The sequence below is a fragment of the Mastacembelus armatus genome, chromosome 8 (genome assembly GCF_900324485.2).
Source record: "Mastacembelus armatus chromosome 8, fMasArm1.2, whole genome shotgun sequence".
Classification (NCBI taxonomy): domain Eukaryota; kingdom Metazoa; phylum Chordata; class Actinopteri; order Synbranchiformes; family Mastacembelidae; genus Mastacembelus; species Mastacembelus armatus.
The window spans coordinates 17,358,186-17,381,707 of NC_046640.1; the positions used below are offsets into that span (position 1 = coordinate 17,358,186).

The 23,522-nt window shown below is 43.0% G+C and overlaps 1 protein-coding gene across 3 annotated transcripts in view; it reads left to right on the top strand.

The window, feature by feature from the left end:
• Positions 1 to 23,522, top strand: part of tnrc6c1 (trinucleotide repeat containing adaptor 6C1) — a 37,880-nt gene that overhangs the window by 8,475 nt on the left and 5,883 nt on the right. The window contains exons 4-19 of one of the 3 annotated variants that reach the window (XM_026324276.2): positions 4,838 to 5,191; positions 12,242 to 14,728; positions 16,552 to 16,746; positions 17,252 to 17,418; positions 17,582 to 17,659; positions 18,138 to 18,356; positions 18,564 to 18,716; positions 18,969 to 19,088; positions 19,343 to 19,426; positions 19,601 to 19,841; positions 19,962 to 20,126; positions 20,569 to 20,745; positions 21,049 to 21,198; positions 22,288 to 22,503; positions 23,228 to 23,301; positions 23,382 to 23,521. In XM_026324276.2, the coding sequence (XP_026180061.2) occupies positions 4,838 to 5,191; positions 12,242 to 14,728; positions 16,552 to 16,746; positions 17,252 to 17,418; positions 17,582 to 17,659; positions 18,138 to 18,356; positions 18,564 to 18,716; positions 18,969 to 19,088; positions 19,343 to 19,426; positions 19,601 to 19,841; positions 19,962 to 20,126; positions 20,569 to 20,745; positions 21,049 to 21,198; positions 22,288 to 22,503; positions 23,228 to 23,301; positions 23,382 to 23,521 (5,020 nt within the window). Of the gene's footprint in view, positions 1 to 4,837; positions 5,192 to 10,641; positions 10,781 to 12,241; positions 14,729 to 16,551; positions 16,747 to 17,251; positions 17,419 to 17,581; positions 17,660 to 18,137; positions 18,357 to 18,563; positions 18,717 to 18,968; positions 19,089 to 19,342; positions 19,427 to 19,600; positions 19,842 to 19,961; positions 20,127 to 20,568; positions 20,746 to 21,048; positions 21,199 to 22,287; positions 22,504 to 23,227; positions 23,302 to 23,381; position 23,522 lie in introns of those variants that run through there. The other 2 variants (XM_026324277.2, XM_026324278.1) reach the window with 2 other exon arrangements.

A 23,522-nucleotide genomic window follows, 5' to 3' on the forward strand; every position in this document is an offset into this window, starting at 1 on the left:
AGAGCAACAGAGAAAACATCTTGATTCTACTATTGTGGAGTGTTATACTATGAAGTTTAGTCATTTCAGCCTTTAATTTTATCATTAACACTACTGATAGGTGGAGCAGGTTTTTGACGTCATAGTGCCGTCTTACCGAACAACAGGTTTAAAGGCCCCACAGACGGTGAAAGGTTTAGTCTGTCGTGAACAATCCTGGTGCCCCCTGAATGTTGGATGGTCTGTTTTTAATTTTCGCTAAACACACAGGATGTTCCACGCTCTTTCACACATACTCTTAAGTCATAACAAACAGTTGAATCGGGTCTGTCTGGTAAGGGACAGGGAAGCTGTCTGCGTCCTCCCCCTATCTTCTGAGAGCAGCAGTCCTCCACTGTTGCATCATTCAGGTTTGTCAATGTTATGTCTGCAGGTTGAGAATAGTTCTGCTCAGAACCACTTATTTAAAGACAAGCGTGGTTGTTACTGGTGAGAGTAAGCTGATGTTGATTTACAGTATATTACACCACTCAGGTGTGTGATTATGTTGCTCCATTCAGATCTCCAGATGCCATTTGTTAAATGCTCTGACCTATATAGCCTCATGTTCTTTACACTGTACTGTGAGACATTAAGTGCTTTTAAATAGCATTTTGTCTGTGTGAATGTGATGCAACAAGGGAGAGTTTTCCCTCTTAACTACAATGTCATATTTATTCTCTTCTAATTAAACCCTTTAATCTCCTCTTGTGAGGCACATTGCTCATATTTTAAAGCCCACAGGAGGAAAGGGATGGAGGACCCTCAAGACATACCTCCCTTCGTCATTCATGATTCACTGATACTCGTTCTCCAGCCTCGTCTTTAATAGACATCTGATAAAGATTTAGTAATTTCCATGTTTCTTTTTTTAATTCAATCAGAGTAGTGACAGTTTGGCAGCAAAGGCAGCTATATGATATGCATAAAATACACTTTAAAAGGACACACTTTATGTTGGTTTGGGTAAATAAATCTACACCTTCCTTCACCTTTTATTTCTTTGTTGAGCTTATTTTGTCACAGGAGTTTTGCAAAGGTTGCGACTGTGAGGGCAGTTCATGTTCAGGAATGCTATTAAACAAAGTCCATGCTGTTGTTTGGACATTGAGCAACAGCAAACCTGTTTACAACAGCAAGATGTTCTGTAGGTAGTTTGAAAAAGAATCATTCAGGCCTCGACGTGGCTGATTAAAGGCTCAGCTCTGGAGAGCTTATAATCACTCACAAACTTTTGTATGCGTATCTGTGTACACTCCACCCAAGAGCAAGGCGACCCACTTCGATGATTGGAAAGCAGAGTCAGCAGGATGCTATTATTAAACCTCTAGGTAAAAGTGCACTGATAGTATTGGATCTGGCAGTGATCCGCCTCCAAAGCACTTTTAATCGAGTCCACATTTAAAGCTGTGCTAGTATATTATTCCGGGGGCATCCTACTTGCACAATATTATATTTTGACAACAAGCAGAAAATTTCTTTTGACTTTAAAATAATAAAATTCAGCAGTTTAGAAAAACATTGGCTGATAGTTCTGGTGCTGTTTACATTTTTGAAGTCCCTTGGTATTTGATGAAACACGTGCACATGTTGCAGTAAAGTTTTTTTTTTTTTTTTTTTTTTTTACAACAGGTCAGTAGTGGATGCTGTTACTGTTCTGACTGACCTCAGTTTTACAACTACTTAACTGATAGTGGTGTGGGTCAGTTTGTTTGTGGATCCTGAGGAGTCGCTGTCTGCGCTTGTAAAACTCACACACAGAGAATCCTTTATCTTCAAGGGCATGTGGCCTGTTTTTCTTCTTTGATTGTGGGGAAGCTTTCCTTCCATTTACCTTCAACTGATAACTTCCCAGACAACCTCCCCACAACATTTAGCTTTTAAACAGTCAGGCAAGCAGTAAATTAAGACCCCTTTTTAAAGTGGAAACACACAGCCCCAAGGCCACAGTTTGAAGTGTGTCTTTGATGAACTGGGAATTCTCCTGTGCACCTACACAGCTGAGGACTATGTTTTTGCAAATAGGCTGTCAGAGACCACCTGTGATCTCTTTTTTTACTCTCTTTTTACTTTGTTTTTGCAAAGCACTGTCTTGTGAGAATTGTGCATTTTAAAAAAAACACACCTTGTCAGAGTGGCAGAGATATTTAGGTTTGTTTGTTTTTGTCTCCTGATCCTCCTCTGAAGCTAGAATCAATCTGTGGTTTTGATCATCAGCACAAATGGAGCTGTTAGCAGTCAGTTTGATGTTACTGTGGTTGTCGAATGTGCAGGACTTGCATCGTTCTTTTAGGGGGAAAAAAAACCCCAAAGCAGCGTGGCATACTACAGGCAAATAGTGTTCTAATTGTAAGCGGATTTAGACCCAAGCTGGTTTCAGGCAGTGAGACTTGAGCTCACAGTGGAGTGCACAAGGGGGTGGAGACTGTCTTATACACACGCACATGCACGTGTGCACACACACACACACACACACACCATTTTCTTCATCTCTCACCCTCCCTGCTCTGCCTCCTTCCCTTCCTCCTGTGCGTCAGCTCTCTCTTTCGCTCTCTCCCTCTCCCTCCCACTCCCTCCTTGTTTCTTCCCTGTGATTGGTTGACAGAGCAGCCAGCCAGCTTCCCCCTTCCCCCCAGCTTCCAGAAGAATCTACGTCACACATCAGAGAGTCCCAGCTGTATAACAATCACTTCACTATTATTATACACAGTGGCACAACCACATAGTTCTCTATTTTTAAGAGGAAATCACCTCTTAAAGTCAGCAAGGAGAATTTGCCTTTCCACCTGCTGCCCTTGATATCGTAATATTAACAAGAGCAGAATAGTGGATCACAGTGAATGAATAGGAAGGGGAGAGGAGAGAACAGGAAGGTGGGAAGGGATCCAGCTCTAGAGCTTCCCCCCAGATTCCTGCACTGTAGGGATTGAGAGACCATGCAGCCAGTGGTTGTTGATATGTGAGTGAACATGGCTGTTAGTATTTACAAGTCTGTGCAAATGTAGGCTCCACGACACCATCCTGTGTTTCCCCCCTTAGTGTGGGCCTCAGTATTACATAACTCATTGTTTTTGTGTGTGTCAGTCTGGCTGCATGTGTGTGAGTTATTCGTTGCTTCACTGCACAGACTTGGGATACCAGCCAATGGTGAAGTACTACTCTTTATAATTCATTTAGGCCACACAAAGATTTTCTTTCTCTTCTGGTTGCAGCTTATGAGGTTTTGTTTTTTCTTTTTTCCCTCTTTTATTTTATTACCAGGAACTCAAGTACAGATCAGCTGATGTTTGGAGCTGTTCTTGTAGAGCATGTGTAGGTTTTTAACACATTTTTGTATCCTGTTTACATTCTGCTTTACCAGCTTATTCTGTTATGTAATGAAATTTACTAAGGCTGTTATCCAGTGTGCTTCTCATTCCCATAATACATCTCACCCAGCAGAGCGTCTGTGACCCCCCAGAGCTGATCATCAGGTTTGACGTAGTGGTGACCTCTAACTTGGCCCTCTACATTCAACTACAGCATATTAGCCTGCTGAGGATTTAACGCTCCACAGCTTTGGCTTCTGCTTTTTTTTGGGGGGGGGTATTGTTTACAAAGGGCATGGAGTGACGTCTCATGTTCACAGCACCCAGATCTGAATCTGAAATTTTTGACCCAACAACTCAGTTAATCCACAAATCAATCAGCATATTCAGATCATTGCTAACCTGTCTGGCCTGCAGCTTTAATGTTGTGGGACACTTTCATTGCTCTTATAACAATGAGTTTGGCCACAGCAAAAAAAAAAACAAACAAAAAAAACTCTCGACTGACTATTGGATTTGATGATTTTGCTGCTGTTGCTACTGCAGTAAATTAGCAAGTGTTTTGTTTATAATGTGAATCTGCAGTGGCAAAAAATAAATAAGATGTTGCAAGTTCATAAAGAAAGGAAAGTATTTATTTACTACTAATGCCTTCCAACTATGGTTTGGCTCATAATGCAAAAAGACCTATGGGAAATGCCTGGTCAGAGCCAAAGTGCATAGGTGTGTGTGTCTGTGTGAGAGAGAGGGAGAATTGCACTCTGTTGCTATGGGTAACTAAAGCTAGTGGGACTTGAGCACTTCAACAGCATTACGAGCAGCTAATAACAAACAGCTTTGGCCGAGCACTGAGAGGTGATCATTTCAGGGGCCACAAACCATGTAGCGCTTGTATTGATGGAGCTGAGCACATTTTATTGTACTGTCCTGATAGAGACAATAGTCCATAATAATGCAGAAAACAGGTCTAAGTCCATTATCTGGTACTTGACCTTTCCTTCACTTCTAATCTGTGACCAGGCACCATGGCAGCCTGTGTGAGCTGTGTCCCTGTAGGCTGTAGGTTTACTACAGTACTACCCTGAGATTACCACAGTCCTCTGGTTCTCCTAAGAGCAACCATTAGACAGAGCACCTCCTAGATTCAAGCTTCAGGATGCCAGGAGAGATGGCGAATCTTGTGCATTTATAGACAGCCCTCACTTTCTGAATTTAACAGCATGGTCCTCATCCAAAAGTGACCATGGCTTTGAAAAAAAGCAGTGGAGGAAATGCTCAGCCACAGCAGTTTCCAGAAAAGACTGTGAGTTGTACCAGTGATTGGTTTTTTTATGTGTTAAGGGCAGCAACTAATATAATTCAAATATTAAATTGAAGTTAAATAATTATAAAAAAGTGCCATCGATTATCAATAATTATTTGGGTATCAATTATTTGCTCCTGTATCACGCTCATCTCTGCATCTCTGCTCGCCTTTTACCTATTCCCCCACCATCTTCTCACTTTCACAGTGCCAGACTCTGCCAAGCTCGACCCCATCCCTCCTCTTCCCCCTGTCAACCCCAGTGCCGTCCCATCTGTATCCTCAAGTAGTGGCAATGGCAAGCGTGCCCCCTCCGGAGGCCAGTCGCACACAGCACAGCAGCCCCAGACTCTGCTTCAGCAGCGCTACCCGCCCAGAGAGGTGCCCCCTCGCTTCCGCCAGCAAGAGCACAAGCAGCTGTTGAAGAGGGGCCAGCCTCTGCCCTCGGGGAACCTGTCTCTCACCACCACGGGACTTCCTGCCACTGCTGATCATACAGCAGCAGCCACCATACACTCCTCTCCCTCCTGCTCCCCTTCCTCCACAGCCAGCCTGCCTACAGGTCAGCCTAGACACTCTGTTGACAATTCCAGTAGTTTGTTCACACAAGACAACCTCATCTTAGACAATGTTAAAAAAAAGATAAGAAAGCGGCATTACTGTATTAATTATATTATGACTGCAGAGTATGTATGTATGTGTATGTGTGTGTGTGTGTGTGTGTGTGTGTGTGTGTGTATATATATATATATATATATATATATATATATGCAGACACACACACACATACATTACATACATGGAAGCACAGATGGCTGCAGGATGTAGGTGTTGGTGCTGCTGTAACTTTTAATGTTATATATCCTAGCAGTTTCAGTCACACTTTTACCCAATGTAAAAAAACTACTCCTGCATTATTAAAATATTAAAATAAGCTCATGACAGCATATAACATATTTTTGGCAGCATCTGTGTGGGAATCAGGCAAGAAGACAGCTGCCTAGTATTCCTGATTTGTCTGAAATTCAACGAGTCATCCGAGGGCCCGGTTGTTGATTGTTCATCGGGCATGACCCCCTTCAAGCTGCAAATTAAAAAATAACCAGTCAAGCAGAAATTCAGCCCAAGTCTAAATCAGTCAGGGATGATGTATCTGGCTTAAACCAAACAGTGTTTGGCCCACTATAGACGGCTCAGTAAAAACAATGCAAAAATACTATTTGCAAACCCTGTTATAATACATAGGGCATTGAGCATTGGCCTGACATACTTGTACATATTCGTACACATGATGTTGCCATTTTTATTTAGAACTGTCAGCTGTTTCACTTATGTCAGCTATCCCCAACAGTGGTTGTGTTTTACATATACTGACATTAGCATTCTTAATGACAGTGGTGCTTACTCTTGTTCATTTTTTGTGGTTGTAATACTGTGCTGTACCTGTAGATCTGTGCGAGGCACTTGCATCACAGGTTTTGCTGACGGTTGTTTATTTTTACTCTGTTTCTGCCTGCATGGGAATTAGGAATGGGGATAGGGGAGTACAAGGGTAGAGGATGGAGAGCAAACACAGCTGGCTACAGTGTTACTGCATGTGTTTGTGTATTTTCTTTCCTCAGGCTCTGCCTGTTACAGTGAACCAGGTTCTTGTTTTTCCAAGTGGTAATCTTTTTTTGTTACAAAATATAACCTGGTCTTTGATTGCGATGTTTAAAATTATTTTTAGGGCACTTGGCACTTTTCATTGTCTGGGAATGAAGACAAATTTTTACCAGAACTCTGTGTGTGTCTGTGTGTGTCTGTGTGTGTCTGTGTGTGTCTGTGTGTGTCTGTGTGTGTCTGTGTGTGTCTGTGTGTGTGCATCGTCGAAATCCTCTGCTTGTGTTTGAATGCAACTCTGTCTCCATGGAAATGAGATGTTTATCCTGTCCTTGCCTCTCCCTTCTACTCTTCATCCTCCTCCACCTCCCTCTCGTCATCATCCTCCTACTCTTCATTGAGTTTAACTGACCAGCCCTACAGTATTTTCTGATTTGGAGGAGGAGCAATATGGAACTAGCTAGTTGGCTGGGAGCCTCAGTGGGCCTAACCTGGCCCTGCTAAAAAGACAGAGTGAGAAGGAAAGAAAGTAGAGAGAGCGAGCATGGCAGAGGTCCAGTACTGTGGGCTGAAGTGACTCATGGCTTACGGTAAAAGCTGCTGCTTCTCTCCGCCCTTCTTTGGCAGACCTGCTCTGCTCTGCTTTTGCTCTCTGTGTGTCTTTGAACTCACTGATTACATTAGGACTGTTAGAAGGACCTTCCAGACTGAAAGGCAGAATGGAGTCTAGTGAGAAGTTTTTTTTTTGTTGTTTTTTTCCCTCTGTGCCAGAGAAGAAAGTTTACTGCATGCAGAACTGTCACATTCATAATGACTCAAAGGTGCATAAAAGTTTTGCACATAAGCATGAACTTCTTTTTCTTCTCCCTTTACAGTTCTGTGTCTCTTCAACCATCACTCTGTCTCAGTTTAAAAACCTCACAGTTTGGTTTAAGTTTTGCAATATATGCAATAATGTTATGTAACACAACCCAGGTAATCTCACCTTCAACACCCTCTCCCTACAGCCTTATCTGCTGCTGGAACAATTGCTCCCAACCCTTCTGTGACTTATTGATGACAGCCAACATTAGACACACACTATCTGCATTAATTCCCTCCTCTCCCCATCCACTGACTCCCACCCCCCATCTTTCATTACCACGTCACGTGTCGGCTCTCGTGAAAAGTAGGGCTGATAAAAGTCTTCTGTGTGCCCATACTGTATGTATCCACTGGTGTGTTTTAATGGTCAAGGTTCTTGACTAGAGTTGAAATGTCATATCAGAATAAATTAGTGGATATATGTTGTCCTCATTAAATTTATTTAGTTAAATGGCGCAGAGAAATCCCTTTTAATAATACAGTTGTATTAAAATTTTGTGCATTATGCACTCAGCAATCCCAGCCAGTTTAGTTTGGTTGTAAACTAATCAAGGATTGGTTTGTAGTCCTGTGATGTGCTGGTAATTTAATTAAGATGTTATATCAAATTCCTTTTGCATTAGTTTAACCTTCCATTAGTAAAGCCCATGAAGTAATGATCGAGGGTTTATGGACAAGTGGGCATTGTATCTACAAAGAACACAACAGAGGGCAACACCAACAAAAACATTTTAATTTAAACAGGCCTTGTTGTGCAAAAGAACAGTGCAGCTAATGTGCTAATAGCTTCTCTAGTGGAGAACAGAGAGTGTATGCTGGCTAGACTCGATGTGCTCTTTAAGTCTGCTGATGATGCTGTAAAAGAGCCTTGGGAATCCCCTCAAAGAGGACTGGGACATCTTGTGATGTGATTAAACATTAGCTATCTGTTAACCACAAATGTTCAGTACTTACTCTTTATTTTTCTGCCTCATCTCGCTTTTCTCTCCACCCCCTTCTGACTTTCTCTGCCAATCTAGTTGTTCTCTGATGCCTGTGTTCATTCCTCTACCTCTGCTATACTGACACCATAGCTCACACATACACTCATTGGCCCCAGGGCAGCCAGGATTAGTCAGGCTGCACATATTATATGTATGTCTGTCAGTCGTCCCATTATTATAGCTTTCTCCCACTGTTGCCTTTTGCTTGGCTAACAATCCATATCCCAAGGCACTTTCATGTAGAAGAGGCGTGAGAGAACAAGCTATTTTAAGACTGGCATGCTGAAGAAAGCCCTTGACCTGGTTTATCCTTTAAAGGAGGAGAAGAAAGAGGGTACTCACAGACAAACATGATGGCCAGATGTCTTAGATGCATACCTTTTTACAAAACACGTTCTCTTCGTCTTTTACTGTGTGATATAACATTATCACGCATTAACAGTAATGCAGCTGCAGAGAAACCATCCCTATAGAACAGAATTCCTTGCTCTGTCATAAAGTTGCTGCTGCTTGTTTCAGGATGAATGCAATTCAACATGCTTTCTGTGACAGCGTGTTCCCAACAAGAGCAGTAACAAAAAGGCTACAATGTTGTGCGTGTTCTGGGCCTACAGGAACACACACCTCATTCTGTGTTTTGTTGATGGCCCTGTGTCCTGTCTAGAAATGCAGTACAGTGTTGTCCATAAGTGCATTGCACCATAATGTAAATACAGTCATAGCAGTAAATTAAGAAACATTGAAAGTGTGTAACTTAACCATAGCCACATTTCTTCTGTTGAACTGAGTACAGCATAACAAAAAAGTCATGGCTACTGCTACAAAAAAAGTACTCCACAAACTTTTGATTGAAAAATGGAAGTGTTAAAAAAAAATTTCAAATAAAAAAGTTTTAATGCTGTAATTTGGCTGGTGTGACCATGCCTGTTCCTGTGCAGCAATGTGCTTTTTGAAAAACAATTGAGGCGATTGCGATCATTAACCACAGAGCACATTCCTGGGAGGTGTGTGTGTGTGTGTGTGTGTGTGTGTGTGTGTGTGTGTGTGTGTGTGTGTGTGTGTGTGTGTGTGTGTGTGTGTGTGTGTCAGAACTCGTTCATCTGGCTGGCAACATGCATTGTCAGCTCTGTACCATCCGGTCTCTCTGCCCTTTGGGGGCTTCATTAAGCCAGGATCAGTCCAGCTGAGGCCCATATAGCCATCTTAGATTCTTTACTCCTTCCATCTCTCAGCATCCATCTCTGTCCTTTATTTACTGTCGTGTCTTTCATTCCTCCTGATCCCTCTTTAGCTGACCCTTGTTCCTTCGCACCATCCATACACAGTCTGCACATGTTTACTTGATATATTAAGTGAAAATTGTTAAAAGGCTGAAAGAAAGCAGGAGAAAAAGAGTTGTCTTCTGAACGTTGAAGACATAGTGTGTATGTCTGCACTGTGTGTACACTGGGTGTACATTAACACACAAAGGGGCAAGTGGCCATGTAGTAGCACAACATGACCTAACTGCATGTCAGGTCCAAACAGCAGAGAGGCACAGGGGGCTGAACCTCAGCTATAAAGGGACTTTGTTCTCCACCAAACATTGACTTATTGTGTTGTTGTGTGGGCGCCTGGATCATTTGTAAACAATACCCGCCTTGATCCAGGGTACTGCTGTTCTTCTTTTTTTTTTGTTTCTTCTTCTGCTGAGCTTCCATCCCATTATCCTCCACCCTCCATGCCTTCTATTAGGTCTCATGCATGTCTTCCTCTATTGTCTTTCTGTCTTTCTATGCAATCTCTATGCTATGTTTGGGACCAGATCACCAATCCCTATTTGTTCACTGTGATCAGATCCATATGAATTTGCTCATTATATGTTTTTGCTCTGTGTCCTGGAAACATGCATATGAAGGTGCAGTATTCTGTTCACAAGTTGGTCCTGCTGCTTATGATCACTGCATTGTCACTGATAGTCATATGATAGATAAAAACAGACACTTGATATCAGGCAGGATCTTGCTGGTTCATAGATAAGCATGTGCTTGTGTGAAAAAGTTGCCCTTCCAGCATTGGAGAGGGTGCTGTAGAATTTGAGGTTTCTCTTGCTCACTCTTGACAGCCACTGCTAGTCATGAGGCTTTCCATTGTGGGCGGCAGTGCTAATTGCAAATGGAGTGGTCTTGGCTAAATATTTAGTGACAGTTTTGAAAGGTTAAATGATTTGAGGGTGGGGTGGGATTAGAAGAGTCCCCCTTTTGTTTTGTTTTCCTCATGCCTCATGAGTGCATAATGAAATTCTACAGGCTTTTATCATTCAGCTGTTAACCAAGCCCTCCCCATCTCTCCAGTGCTGCCATCCCCTCCCCCAGCTAGCCTTCTTTCAGTGCTTTTCTAGAGAGCGAGCATGTGAGAGAGAGAATATCCTCCATCAGGATAGGAATAGAGCATGATATAAATAAAGCCACAGGGAGGCAATAGATAGAAGAGGAGAGACCCAGCCAAAGCAGTGTTGGTGGGAGGGACAGAGCATGAGGGGTGAGGAAGGAAGGGAGGGGGGTTGTCTCATGCCGCGCAAGAGCTGTGCAACTTCTTGGCAGCATTTCAGAAATGAGCCTCAGAAGCTTGGCGAGCCGAGCAGACATATTGAGACAAGGATGGTCGCTGCGTCGCACAAAACCTAGCTCTTTACAGGATGGTTGGGAGGCATCTCTCCACAGGTATTTCACTGCTGTCTTGCACATCTCCCTTGTTTCATCTTCTGTCTCACTGTTCTTCTCTCTCTTTCTCTTCTGCATTGTTTTGGAGGCTTGTATTTACACACTGTGGATGCGTACTTTTAAACATTAAAGCTGCAGCAACAGCACGGACACGTATTGTTGAGTTCTTGTGTTTTTGTGTTTAGTATGGTGAGTGAGGCGTGTGGGTAATTGAAGCAGCAGTGGTACAGATACAGACGGTAGCTCACAGCCTTTTTGGCTGTAGTTCAGGACTGAGAAAATGGCGGTCCTGCACTTCTCAGTAGAGTGACGCTAAAAAACGACAGTGCTGTGTGTCAGAAACACAGTGCCCTCTTTTTTCCCCATCCTTCTCTCTCACTGCCTCCTGTCTCTCCCCTTTAGTTCCAAACATTGAGGTAGGTTTGAAAACGGAGGTGGTACACAAATGCTGTCACTTCCTTCATGTACTTGTGACACTGTCAGAATATTTCCATACAAACTAAACACGCATGTGGAGGCGCATGTAAACAACAACAACTGCAGCTGAGGGACAGCCGGATGACTGAGATGAGGTGGCACCAGGTTGAACAGCGCAGCAAATATGATCTGCTGCTTGGTTTACATTGTAGTACAATGATCCATATGCACAGTGGAACTCCAGGGAGCTTGTTTAACTCACACCGCAGGGCTCTAAAAGAAACACCCCAAAGCATTTATTTGGGTTGTCAAAGCAGTTTTCCAGGCAGATTGGAGATTATGCTCTGGTAAGAAGACAGGCTGCCCATGGCTAGAGCAGTATTTGTGTTTCATGTCTTCATACATTCAGATAACGAAAGAGGTCATAACTGTAGTGGTTAGTAGGTCAGAAGGTAAGGATAGCTTGGCTGTATGGCCCCTTTCATATATTACATCCTCTAATGTGGTTCCCAAATATGATGTTTAATTTAAAGGTGATCTATTAGAAGGATACAGTGCTTAGTTATTCAGGCTTCTCATTTCGTTTGTGACAAAAGCATGCGTTTATTAATGTCTTTGACTGAAAGGTTTTGCATGTGATACAATTTTTCAATTGTTTAATTTATTGCCCTATTTACAAAATATTAATTAAATACAAGTATCTAGAAAATAATAGCTTTTATGTTTATTACCACAAAACAGTTTTTTGCATTTAGCAAATAAAGTACACATTTGAAGAAAATGATGTATGCAAAATGAATAGCTAAATATATATTTATTTTCTCAATGATTGATGTCATGTTAGTCATTCTCTTCTCTCTGCATTGTCTGTGCGGGTGGTATTTAAGCATCTCCTGAGGTCTAGGTAACATAAGTAGACAACTCACATGTTGCTATGGTATTGCAATATTAACTGTGGGTGTGATGACATACATACCTATATATTCCTTCTCTCGCCATCTTGCTTATGCCTGTTTCCTTTAATTTTTCTTTCCTCCCATGCAGAACTGCCCCTACAGAGTGGCCAGGGAGCCCAGTATGATAATCCCCTCTGGGGACACCTGCCAGCCAACAGGAGTGCCACAAGTGCTGCAACTTTGACCAATCTCAGTGGCTGGGATCAACTGATCTTTGACCAGAAGGACACTGAAGCTTGGCCTTCTATTACCCTCAGCCAGAGCCAGGCCCCTCCAGGAGGATGCCCTTTGGATACTGACGCTGGTCGCCTGACCAGCAGCAGTATTACTTGTAGTAGTTGTAGTACAGTGAGTATGGCCACAGGGACCAATAGCCAGACAGGCCACTTCCCTGCCAACCACCTTTGCAGCAAGGCCAACAGTGGTCCTAACCCTGCCAATCATACTGGAACCAGCATGCTTTCTAGCCAGGTTGCAGCCAATCGCAGCTGGGGCTCTGGGCCTGGGCCTTCCCATTGCCCCCCTCAGTCCTCAGTGGGGAGTGAAGGAAAGAATGACAGCCCATTAGGGGGTGGAGGCAGCAGGGGCTGGAGCTCTTCTTCATCATCCTCAACAAACAACTTTAACTTGAACCTAAACCCTAATGCCAACCCATCTGCCTGGCCCATGCTGGGGCATGATGGGGGTGGCACAGGGGGAGGCAGCTCAGGAGGAGCCAGCACCATTTCACCTCCTCAACCTACACCCAGCCTCTGTAATCCACCTGGCTCCACACCAGCCCAGACCAGTGCATGTGCTGGAGCTAACACTAACAGTAACTCCTCGGGAATTGGCAGCGCCTGGGGCAGCATAATGACCTCTGACACATCAGAGCCACACTCCTCCCCGTCCACAAATGTGTCTTTCAGTTCAGAACCTCAGAACCTTAAAACTGATGGACCAAATCACACTAAGCAGGAACCCCCCAGTCCCCTCTGCAACTTGTCTGGCTGGGGTAGTGCATCTGTAGGCTTGGGTTCCATGGGCCAGCCCTCACCAGGGGGTCCACAGGTCAATGGAGAAGATAGTAGCTCAGTATGGGGTAACAGTGGTGATTCAAAGGCACCTTCATCTAAGGAGGCACCTGGCTGGGATTCTGGCTGGGGCCATGGAGGAGGTGGAGCAGGAAACTCTGGAGGCTGGGGTGACCAGTCCAGTGGAGACTGGGGGAAGCAGCACACTGAAGACGCTCAGGGAGGCTGGGAAGCCCCCAGCTCTCCATCCCAAGATCCACAAGCTAGTCCTTGGAGCAGAGCTGTGAGTACAGCTGGTGCCAGTGAAGGGAGCAGTGACAGCATGGAAGGGCATCCCCGGCAGAGAGATCGCTCATCAAGAGATAATCCAGCTCCTCTGCTTCCTGCCCAGGATCTGGACCCCAGGGTGCTGTGTAACACTGGCTGGGGACAGACGCCAGTTCGCCAGCACACCTCCTGGGACATGGATGACAGTAAAGGCAAGAATGATGTGGGTACTGAATCATGGACCTCTGGTCCAGCCACCCAAACCGATGCCCAGGGACCCTCCAACACTAGCATGGGCCCCACTCAGAGGGCTGATTCTGGGAGCAAAACTGATGTGCCTGGTTCTCAGGGAGCTTCAGGTTGGGGTGGAAGCATAACTGCTGCCAACCAGCCTAGCTCTGGTTGGGGAGAGCCACTCAACAACATTAAGCCCCAAGGTGGCCCTGGTGGCTGGGGAAACCCTCCAACAGGAGGCTCTAGCACCAGTATTCCTAAGAATGGTGGTCAGTCGTGGGGAGAGGAGAAATCAGCTGGGTGGGATGATTCTCACATCAAGGCAACATCCCAGGGCTGGGGAGAGCAATCCAAAGCATCCCACAGCTGGGGCAACAGTGGAGGGAGCAATAATGCAGGGGACTGGGGAGAGCCAGAAGAGAGCAAAAAGAATCCCACCAATGCTTCCTGGGAGGGAGAAGCAGGAGGATGGAAAGAAACCTCACGAGGTTGGAGAATGCCTAATTCAGGACCTGAGATATCAGGAGCTGCAGGAAATCGGAGTTGGGGAGAACAAGTTTCCCAGCGTCCTAGCGACCCTCCTCAGAGTTGGCCAGGCAAGCCTCAGGATGGGCCCAGTGGTAGTAGTGGAGGAGGAGGCATAGGCTCTTGGCCTGGATCAGGTTCAGTTAAGCAGGGTGGCTGGAGTGGCAGTAAGCAGGAGTCTTCAGCTGAGCCAACGGGCTGGGAAGAGCCCTCCCCACCTTCAATCAGACGTAAGATGGAGATAGATGATGGGACCTCAGCTTGGGGTGACCCTGGTGCCTACAATAAGGCAGTCAACCTGTGGGACAGGAACAATCCAGGAGTGACCCAGCCTAAAGTTACCACTGCAGGCAATAACCCCACCAATAACAACAACCATCCTCACTCTCATGGTCACTCCTTTCATGGGCCTCCTGCACATTTACAAAACCACAGCCAAAACTCCCAAAACCCAGGGCCAACCAGTGGAGCCATGGATCCTGCTGTGCAAAACCAGTCTGCACCATCTCACAACAGGGGACCCCTGATAGCTCAAGGTGAGACAATATAATGTTCTGATTTTGAAATATGTAATAGTTCCACCTGGCCATGTTGGTCAGGTTTATTGACTATACATCAGGTCAAGATAAATTATATTAATTGCATGTCTTCTCTGCTCTGCTTCTTTTCTGTTGTTCAAAGTAAAGGTGTCAAACACTAAAGCTGTTTAGATAGTTAACGCAGAGCACTGTTAATCTCCAAGCTCTTGATCTACTTAAAGGTAAAATATTGACCTAGTTTGCTCTCTTTGGATTTACATCCAATGAATTGTCCTGATGGGTTAAGCAGCCAACCCTGCCCCTGTCCCAACATGAGGCTCCTCACGTTTCACAAGACCAGCCACATCTGTGTGGGTAACCCTGGCAACCCCACACGGGTACCCAAAGGAAGCACAAGAATGCTGTTTACAAAGTTCCTCTTGAAAATAGAGATTCACCACAAACAGTTTGAGATGGATCGGAAGTGTGTGATTATATGGGAGCTGCCATCTGTCAGTAGTTGAAGGGAGGAGGTGGACCAAGTCCCTAGGAACTGAGAGGGTGCAGACTCCCCCTGCTGTCTCTCACTTGAACCTACATGCTAATGCCACATTTATTCATTTACTTCCCAGCAGTCCTTTTTTTTTGGCTCATGCACATGTAGTGAGTTAAAGACCTGTAAGGATAATTTCACAGTATTCATCACTAAGAGAAGAAAAAAAAAACAGGAAACTTAACTTTGTCTTACTGTGCTATGTTTTGTTTTTTTTAGCATAGCACTTTTTCCAGTTATAGTAGAAGGTTGAAGGTTAACTGTGATTTTGGAGCAGCCCTCAGGAATTGACCTCTTCCCGCAGAGAGAGCTAAGCTGAGACTGGCACTGCCACAGGCTCAGAGACAGCACCATCTCTCATGCCAAAAGGGACTGGGCCATGCCAAATCTTTAATGGGCTTCTCCTCCCTCTGTTAACCAGCCTGCTAAACCAAAACCAGGTGTCTGCCTCCCTGTGTAACTGCCACTTCACACTCCAAAGCTGAAACATGAACGTGGCAATGGTGTTTACCAGAGGCACATGTAAATTTGACATACATACATAGATGGATAGGAAGCAAATACTAAGACCAAAACTCCTAGACAAATCCAAGTGCGTTGCTTTTGAAGGTCTGTCAGTTTTGTGAATTATATATATATATATATAATTTATTTATTTATTTTTTTTGTTAAATGAAAACCTAATGTTGAGCATTTGGAATATGCATCACACAGATACAATTAAGCATGCATGCTTGACTCTTTTAGACTCTTTGCCCATGTTCATGTGTAAAGCATACAGCAACGCTCAAGTGTCTACGTGTGTGATTAGTAAGCCATTTAGAAAAACTACATAAGACTATTTCATTCTGAAATGAAGAACTTTCATTAAGTCTTACATTCATTAGTGAAAAAATTTAGAATTAAAAAGAGTATGAGCACCACACATTCTCATTAAGCACAAAATTATGCTAACAAATGCTGACCAAATAAATTTAACATACAGTTTAAAAAAGTTTATGCTGGGTTGTGGAATGGTATGTGAAATCACATCTTCTGACATTTCTGGTGAAACTATAAGACAATAAGCAACTGAAAAATGCCTAAATGTTATAATTTCCTAATTCATTAATTATTTTGTTTGTTTTTGTAGTCTGTCTTTCTGACATCTTGTGATAAAAGCAGTCAAGTGAGACACAATGCAATGACTGCATCTAAAGCATTGAAAGTATTATTTTGATAGTTATTAATACTGATATACAGTGAAGTCTTTCTGTTGATAGGCCATTGTCCTTTGTGTGTCCTCCAGGCTGGGGAGAGCTACCCAGCTCCCATGCAAAATCAGAGAATTCCTGGGGGGAACCTGCACCCTCTCCAGTCAGCGTGGACAATGGGACATCAGCTTGGGGCAAACCTAGTGGGAGCTGTGGAGGCTGGGGAGACAGCAACTCAGACAACTATGGCAGGGCCAACCCAGCAGTGACACCTGCATCTTGCAAACCTGGTAAATAGCTTAACCCAGTGTATTGTTATGAATAGGTTTCAGTAAATTGTGCATACATTTGTGGAGAACAAAACATAGTGAAATAAGCTCAATTATTCTCTCCTGATGTGTCAAGTCAAGGACATCAATGTGGCACAGGGGAAGCAACAATGTTGAAATCAACACTGACCCCTGGTGGCAGTCTAATGTTTTAGTATTTGATTGTTTTTACCTATTAGCTTGACATATGACATTTTCAATTTAATAACTGAACCAGTTGGATGCCAGGTAAAAAAACATGCTCTAAGAGAATTAGTCCTCCAAATAAAAACATCCCAGCAAGTTTATGTGGATCTTAAATGTATCTTTTTTTTTTTTTTTTCCATAATAAAAAGTGTCATGTAAGAATTTTCTAACAAAACGCAATGTGTGTAATCTTTTAGATATTTTTCTATTAGTATTTTTGTAAGATCAATTTATAATTAGTTCCTCAAAACTAAATCTTTTCTTGTGGTTTGTTTTCCAGCACCCAAACCTATGCAAGATGGATGGGGAGGTGGAGGTGAGGAGCTGAGCCTTTCAGGGGGCCAATGGGATGCTGAGGAAGGAGACATGTGGAACAGCACTGCCTCTCAGGAGAGCAACTCCTCCTGTAATTCTTGGGGCACCACGTCCAAAAAAGGCCCACAGAAGGTTTGAAGCAGGGCTCATTATATATTAAATGGTCCCTTAGTTCTTGTTTAGAAACTATTTTATATTACATATTCAAAGGAATAGTACTAATATTAATAGTAATACTAATGCTATGGTAGTAAAATTAGTGTGGTGTTAATAATTTTCTATCATCTATTCCCAGGGGAAAATTCCAGGGAAGCAGGAAGATGCCTGGATCTTGAATCGTCTTATAAAACAACTGACAGACATGGGTTTCCCTGTGAGTTGAATTAAGACTAAACTGCTGAACTGATGTTAATCAGTGATTTGTTGAAATTTTTTTTTAACCTTTGTTCAATGATGATTGTTACAACATAAACATTTTCTCTGAAATTAACACAGGTTTGTACAGCATTTAATCTGTACTTTAAACATTTCCTCTTTGGTTTACCCATTTTGAGCATCAAAAGTATAGTGCAACAGGCAGTATTGCTTTTTACTCTGTATTGTCTTTTTTTAAACTAAAATACTTTCAGAAAAAGCAGTGTTTGTTTTATCAGAATTTATTTGGATGGTTGCTTTTTTCTTAATTTTAATTTTAATAATAATATAATAGTATTAATATTCATTTAAAAAAATTTTAACAATAGTAACTTGCTGTCAAGACGTTACTTGTATTTGTGACATTTGTTGTGAAAAGGTACATTTTGCCAATGACTGGTTTCTGCATTATTGATGTTTTCTGATTTATTTTCCAGAGGGATCCAGCAGAGGAGGCCCTAAAGACAAACAACATGAACCTGGACCAGGCCATGAGTGCCCTGCTGGAGAAGAAGACGGAGCTGGACAAGCGCGGGATGGGAATAACCGGCCATGACTACAACAATGGGCTCATCAACAAGCCCATCAGCTGCCCTCGGCCTCCACTTCTGTCCAAAGACCCCTCAGCAGACCCCCGCTTGCCCTTCATGGATAAGGTGTGCCAGTCATTCATTCATTTACAAAAAAATATTGAAGACATTTTGTTGAAGATAGATAAATGATATTAATGCTTTTTAAGGGCTTGCACACCTTGGTAGAATAAATACCTGTGAAATTTGTAATAAAAATAAGTGAAACAACCCATTGTGATGGAACCAGCTTCTGTGTGTTGACTGTGTCTCTCTTTTGACTCCTTCATCCAGCAGATGCAGAGTGGAATGTTTGGTGGTGGTGGAGCAGCACAAGCCCGGGCCATGCAGCAGCAGCAGCCGCCACCTCCGCAGCCACCAGTGCCACCTCTCAGCTCCTCTCAGCCTAGTCTACGTGCTCAAGTGCCTCAGTTTCTCTCCCCTCAGGTATCCACACATATACATCAACAAACGGAGAAGCAGGTTGACATGTGACCTTATTTCTCATTGGTTGTTAGGCAGTGTTTTAATGTATGCAATGATAAAATGTTTTCACAGTCTTTAAAAATATCTTAGTATGAGTTGCCCATTTATTATTTATTACTTTATGCCCTTAAATTGGTAAAATGCAGATTAACCACCAGACACAGACATATATTTACATTTAAATTTAGCTGTGTTTTTAATGTTGATCCACAGGTTCAAGCACAGCTCTTACAGTTTGCAGCAAAAAACATTGGTCTGAATCCTGCACTTTTAACCTCACCAATAAACCCTCAACATATGACCCTTCTGAATCAACTTTACCAGCTCCAACTGGTAAGTCTCATTCAGCCTTGTCTGCTCTCTGCTTTATTAGATTTGGCACCTGGCACATACCTTTGACCACAAACCCATGACAAAGCCCTGAGTGGCCTAAGACTATTTTAATTAAACTGTATATTTGTGCTTCCTTGTTAGTAGTACAGCATAAATAAAGTCATGCTGTTTTTATTATTTCTTTATATTATTTAATTAAAACCCATATATGGGCATCTTTTGATGGTGATGCCATGTTTATATCTGATACACAGGCATACCAGCGTTTACAAATTCAGCAGCAAATGTTGCAGTCACAGCGCAACGTTTCTGGCCCCATTCGACAACAAGAGCAGCAAGTAAGTTTCCATCTAAACTGTTCTCTCTCGTTTCCTGCAAACTTAGTTGCATTTACTTCAGCTAAATGTAAAATAGTGTAAAAACAATCTAGGTCAATGTTTATTTCAATTGTTGGATGTAAGACCGGCACCAATCTAGATCTTAAATATGTCTTCATTGTGATGTCATCCCAGGTTGCACGTACAATCAATAACATGCAGCAGCAGATCCAACAGCACCAGCGTCAGCTGGCCCAGGCCCTGCTGATGAAGCAGCAGCAACAGCAGCCACCCCCTTCCCACTCGGGCCTGCATCCTGGTGGGGCCAAGTCCACCCTGGATTCATTTCCAGGTCACCCCCAGGCTCAAGGCCTCCCTGACCTGCAAACCAAAGAGCCGCAGTCATCTCCCAACACCTACAGTCCCTACGCTCTCTGTGAGTGGCATCAACCTTGCTCTTTGCTCTCTCCAGCCCTTGCTCAGGCAAATGGATAACGTTCTACCAGTCCTCATGAGTTTATGTAGTAACATGTCGCTGTTCTGTCAATCTTTTCAGCTGGACTAAATCCAAACATGAATGTAAACTGCATGGAAGTGGGAAGTCTCTCTATGAAGGAACCACCTCAACCCCAGTCACGCCTGTCACAGTGGACGCACCCAAACTCCATTGAAAGCCTCTCTGGTAGCTCCTCTCCTCTAGAGCCCAGCCTTGGAAAGCATGGTGAGAAAGGCAAAACTATCTCGGGCAATTAAAGAAATAATATTAGAGAACATTTCATCTGATGCCAAATTTGTATTTTATGGTCACTAGTCATTCCAAATTAATTCTTATTCCCAGTTGCAATAATAAAACCCCTTTTACACTAAAGACCGTCATTCAGCCTTCAAGATGCAGATTTGAAATATGGGTCAGGCAGGATGTTATACTGTATATGCACGGTAATATATGCAAGAAAGATGTTAAAAATTCTGTTCAGGTCCGACACATAACTGCTCATCCTACCCTTCACAGCCCAGGAGACATTTAAGTGCTTAGCATTAAAATTGCATAGAGACTTTATCTTTTATTAACTTGTTTGGGAGAAAATCCAGAACATTTCTAAAGTTTCACATGATCCTCTAAATTTGATTTAATGTTTGTTTTTTACCATCACTTCTTTCAGGTGCCAACCTGGGCCCCCCTGGTAAGCCCCCTCAGCTAGAGGATTCTTACAGTCCTTACAGCCTAATGTCCAGCTCAGAGTCTCCTACCAGCCCCTTGGTCACCCCAGACAGCTGGGGGCAGGGCAAGAGCAGCAGTGACAAGATAGCCAATGGGACCAATATCAACTGGCCACCAGGTTAGAAACACTTTAATGCTTACCCTGTGGAAGAAAACATAGATTGACTTTTCATTTCACTTAGGTTGCCATGTTGGCAGCTACTTGTTCAATAATTATTTCTACTACAAATATGATTTTGAATAGTAATACATCAAATCAGAATCCTGGAAAAACTTAGAGCCTTTTGTTTTCACTTTTCAATAAATAAATTCTAGATTATTTAATTCATTCCAGATTTTAGGTTATAAATGGACTGGTCAGTTTATTGTTTCTGTCCTCATAATAAGAAAAAGATGCAACACTTTTAATCTTCATTCCCAGAGTTCTGCCCTGGTGTGCCCTGGAAAGGCCTCCAGAATATCGACCCTGAGACCGACCCCAATGTGACCCCTGGGAGTGTTCCCAGTGGACCCACTATCAACACTAACATCCAAGATGTCAACCGCTACCTGCTGCGGGACAGGAGTGGAGGTGAAAACAAGATCATATTGGTTTAGAGCTATCTGTCTTACATTGCTTCTTAGTGAGATACTCTGTTTTTTTCATAGTGGCTCCTGGCGTGAAGTTTTATCTTTCAGTATAAAGTTCTGGATATAATTTTCCCCATTATTTAAAAATTGATTTGAACTAAAATTGTTCGACAGTATCATGCAGCTGCTGCCACCAAAGAGAGCCTGCTTCTTATTATTTTGTTTTCCACTTTCCTACTTTTAACAGCCTCTGTCCTTATCATTTATTTACTAGTTATACTCTTCTCTTCCCAATAAGCTTACTATCATCATTTGAGTTGCATTTTCCACTACACCATTTTCTCTGTCTATTTTTTTCCTTATTTGTGTCTATCTATTGTGTATTTGTTTCTGTTGCTTGCATCGGCTTAGGCTCCTCTCCCACTTCATCTCAGAACGAGGCTCTGCCTCCCTCCACTGACTGGCCAATCAGTGCCTACACTAGCTCGTTCAGTTTGTCGTCCCCGGAGACGGACAATACAGGTACATGGTTTATCCATAACCCCCACCCCGCACATTACAGTGGCTCAATCACTGCAAATCAACATTATCCTCTCCCTCCTGTTACTGTAACACCTCAGTCATTCACTGGAGAACCACTTCTCTCCTGTCCGCTCAAGTCCTGCTCCTGGTTAAATATGACCCTCTTTTGAGCTCTATCCCTGTCAACTTTGCCTCTCATTTAGTGCATATTTCCCTTGTGCTGTTAGTGTTTCTCCTTCCTCCTTGTGTGTGGCATGGGAAGTGTAAAACAGAGAAGTAGTTTTTTTTCTTGATTCACTGTGACTGTTGGATGTGGACTGAACTTTAAACCACTGAGTGACATAAATGACTATTGTTGACTGTTTTAAAGACAGTGTCATAGTTATACAGTGAAAGGGATTTATTTATTACTGTGATCTTTTTATATAACTTTATCTAACTATGAAACAACTTTAATCTGATGTATTGAGGTACTTGGGCAGTCATTTTGCTCTGCAGGACTCCCAGCTGTAGGAGCAGCTGTCTTTTGGTCACTTGGCCAACATTTCCAACCCTCTTTTGCATGCAGGTAAACTGTCAGAGATGAAATCTACTTGGTCTCCAGGCCCCATTTCTCACAGCCAAGCCTCTCTGTCCCATGAGCTGTGGAAGGTCCCCCAGGGCCACAGGAGCACCACAGCCCCTTCTCGCCCCCCTCCCGGCCTCACCAACACCAAGCCTTCTTCAACCTGGGGTGGCAATTCTCTGGGTCTGGCCCAAGGCTGGAGCAGCTCTTACACCACAGGTAGTATTATTAGAACAATCTAACTAGTCACTATCATCATAGTTGGGTTTTCACAAACTTTTTGTATGTTAAGAAGTTTCTAGTTTTCACATTGGCCAAAATCACTCTCCTGTTTATATTAACTTTAATAATTATAATATAATTATTTTATAATAATAATAGCCTCAAGCCCGCAGTGGACAAATGTAATTTGAAGAAAATTATTTTAATTAAAAAAAATATTCTGAATTGATCCACTACATTACTTACAAGGGTTACCAAATTAAACTGTTTTATTGGTTTATTTTAGTCATTAATGATCAGACTTAAATCTCATAACAAACTTTTGTAGACTCTTTGGCAACAAACCCAAATTAGCAGAGGCTTACTACACAACATTTCCTCAGCTAGGTGTGAGCTGTCTAGAGAACAGATTATGGAGGTATTGTTCATTTGTCAGTATGCTTATGAAGTCTGCACCGTGAACGTACTCGGAAGAGCAAGCAGCACTTTGATGTGGCATACAACCACCCAGTTTCTGGAGGGACAGTATGCAGGATCGACTTCGCCTCTGGCAGTTCTTGTGGTTCAACAACTGTCAACTGACACTGAGTGGTTTTTCTTTTCTCACAATCAACACCACCCATTCAGTTTGAATAACTGATTTTGTTTTCAGACACACATGATGAGCATAAACATCAATCTAAAACATCTGCCCTTTCTCCTCTCTCATTTACATACACAGCAGGTACCACCTGGAGTACAGACAACTCCACCAGGACCAGTAGCTGGCTGGTTCTAAGGAACCTCACTCCACAGGTACCAGTTTACAGTCAGACGCCTGAAGCATTTGTGCCTCACAGAGAATGAGTCCAATCGTGGGCTTTCTTGTTTTCCAGATTGATGGTTCAACTCTTCGTACACTGTGCATGCAGCACGGCCCTCTCATCACATTCCACCTTAACCTGACACAGGGCAACGCTGTGGTCCGCTACAGCTCCAAGGATGAAGCTGCCAAGGCTCAGAAATCCCTGCACATG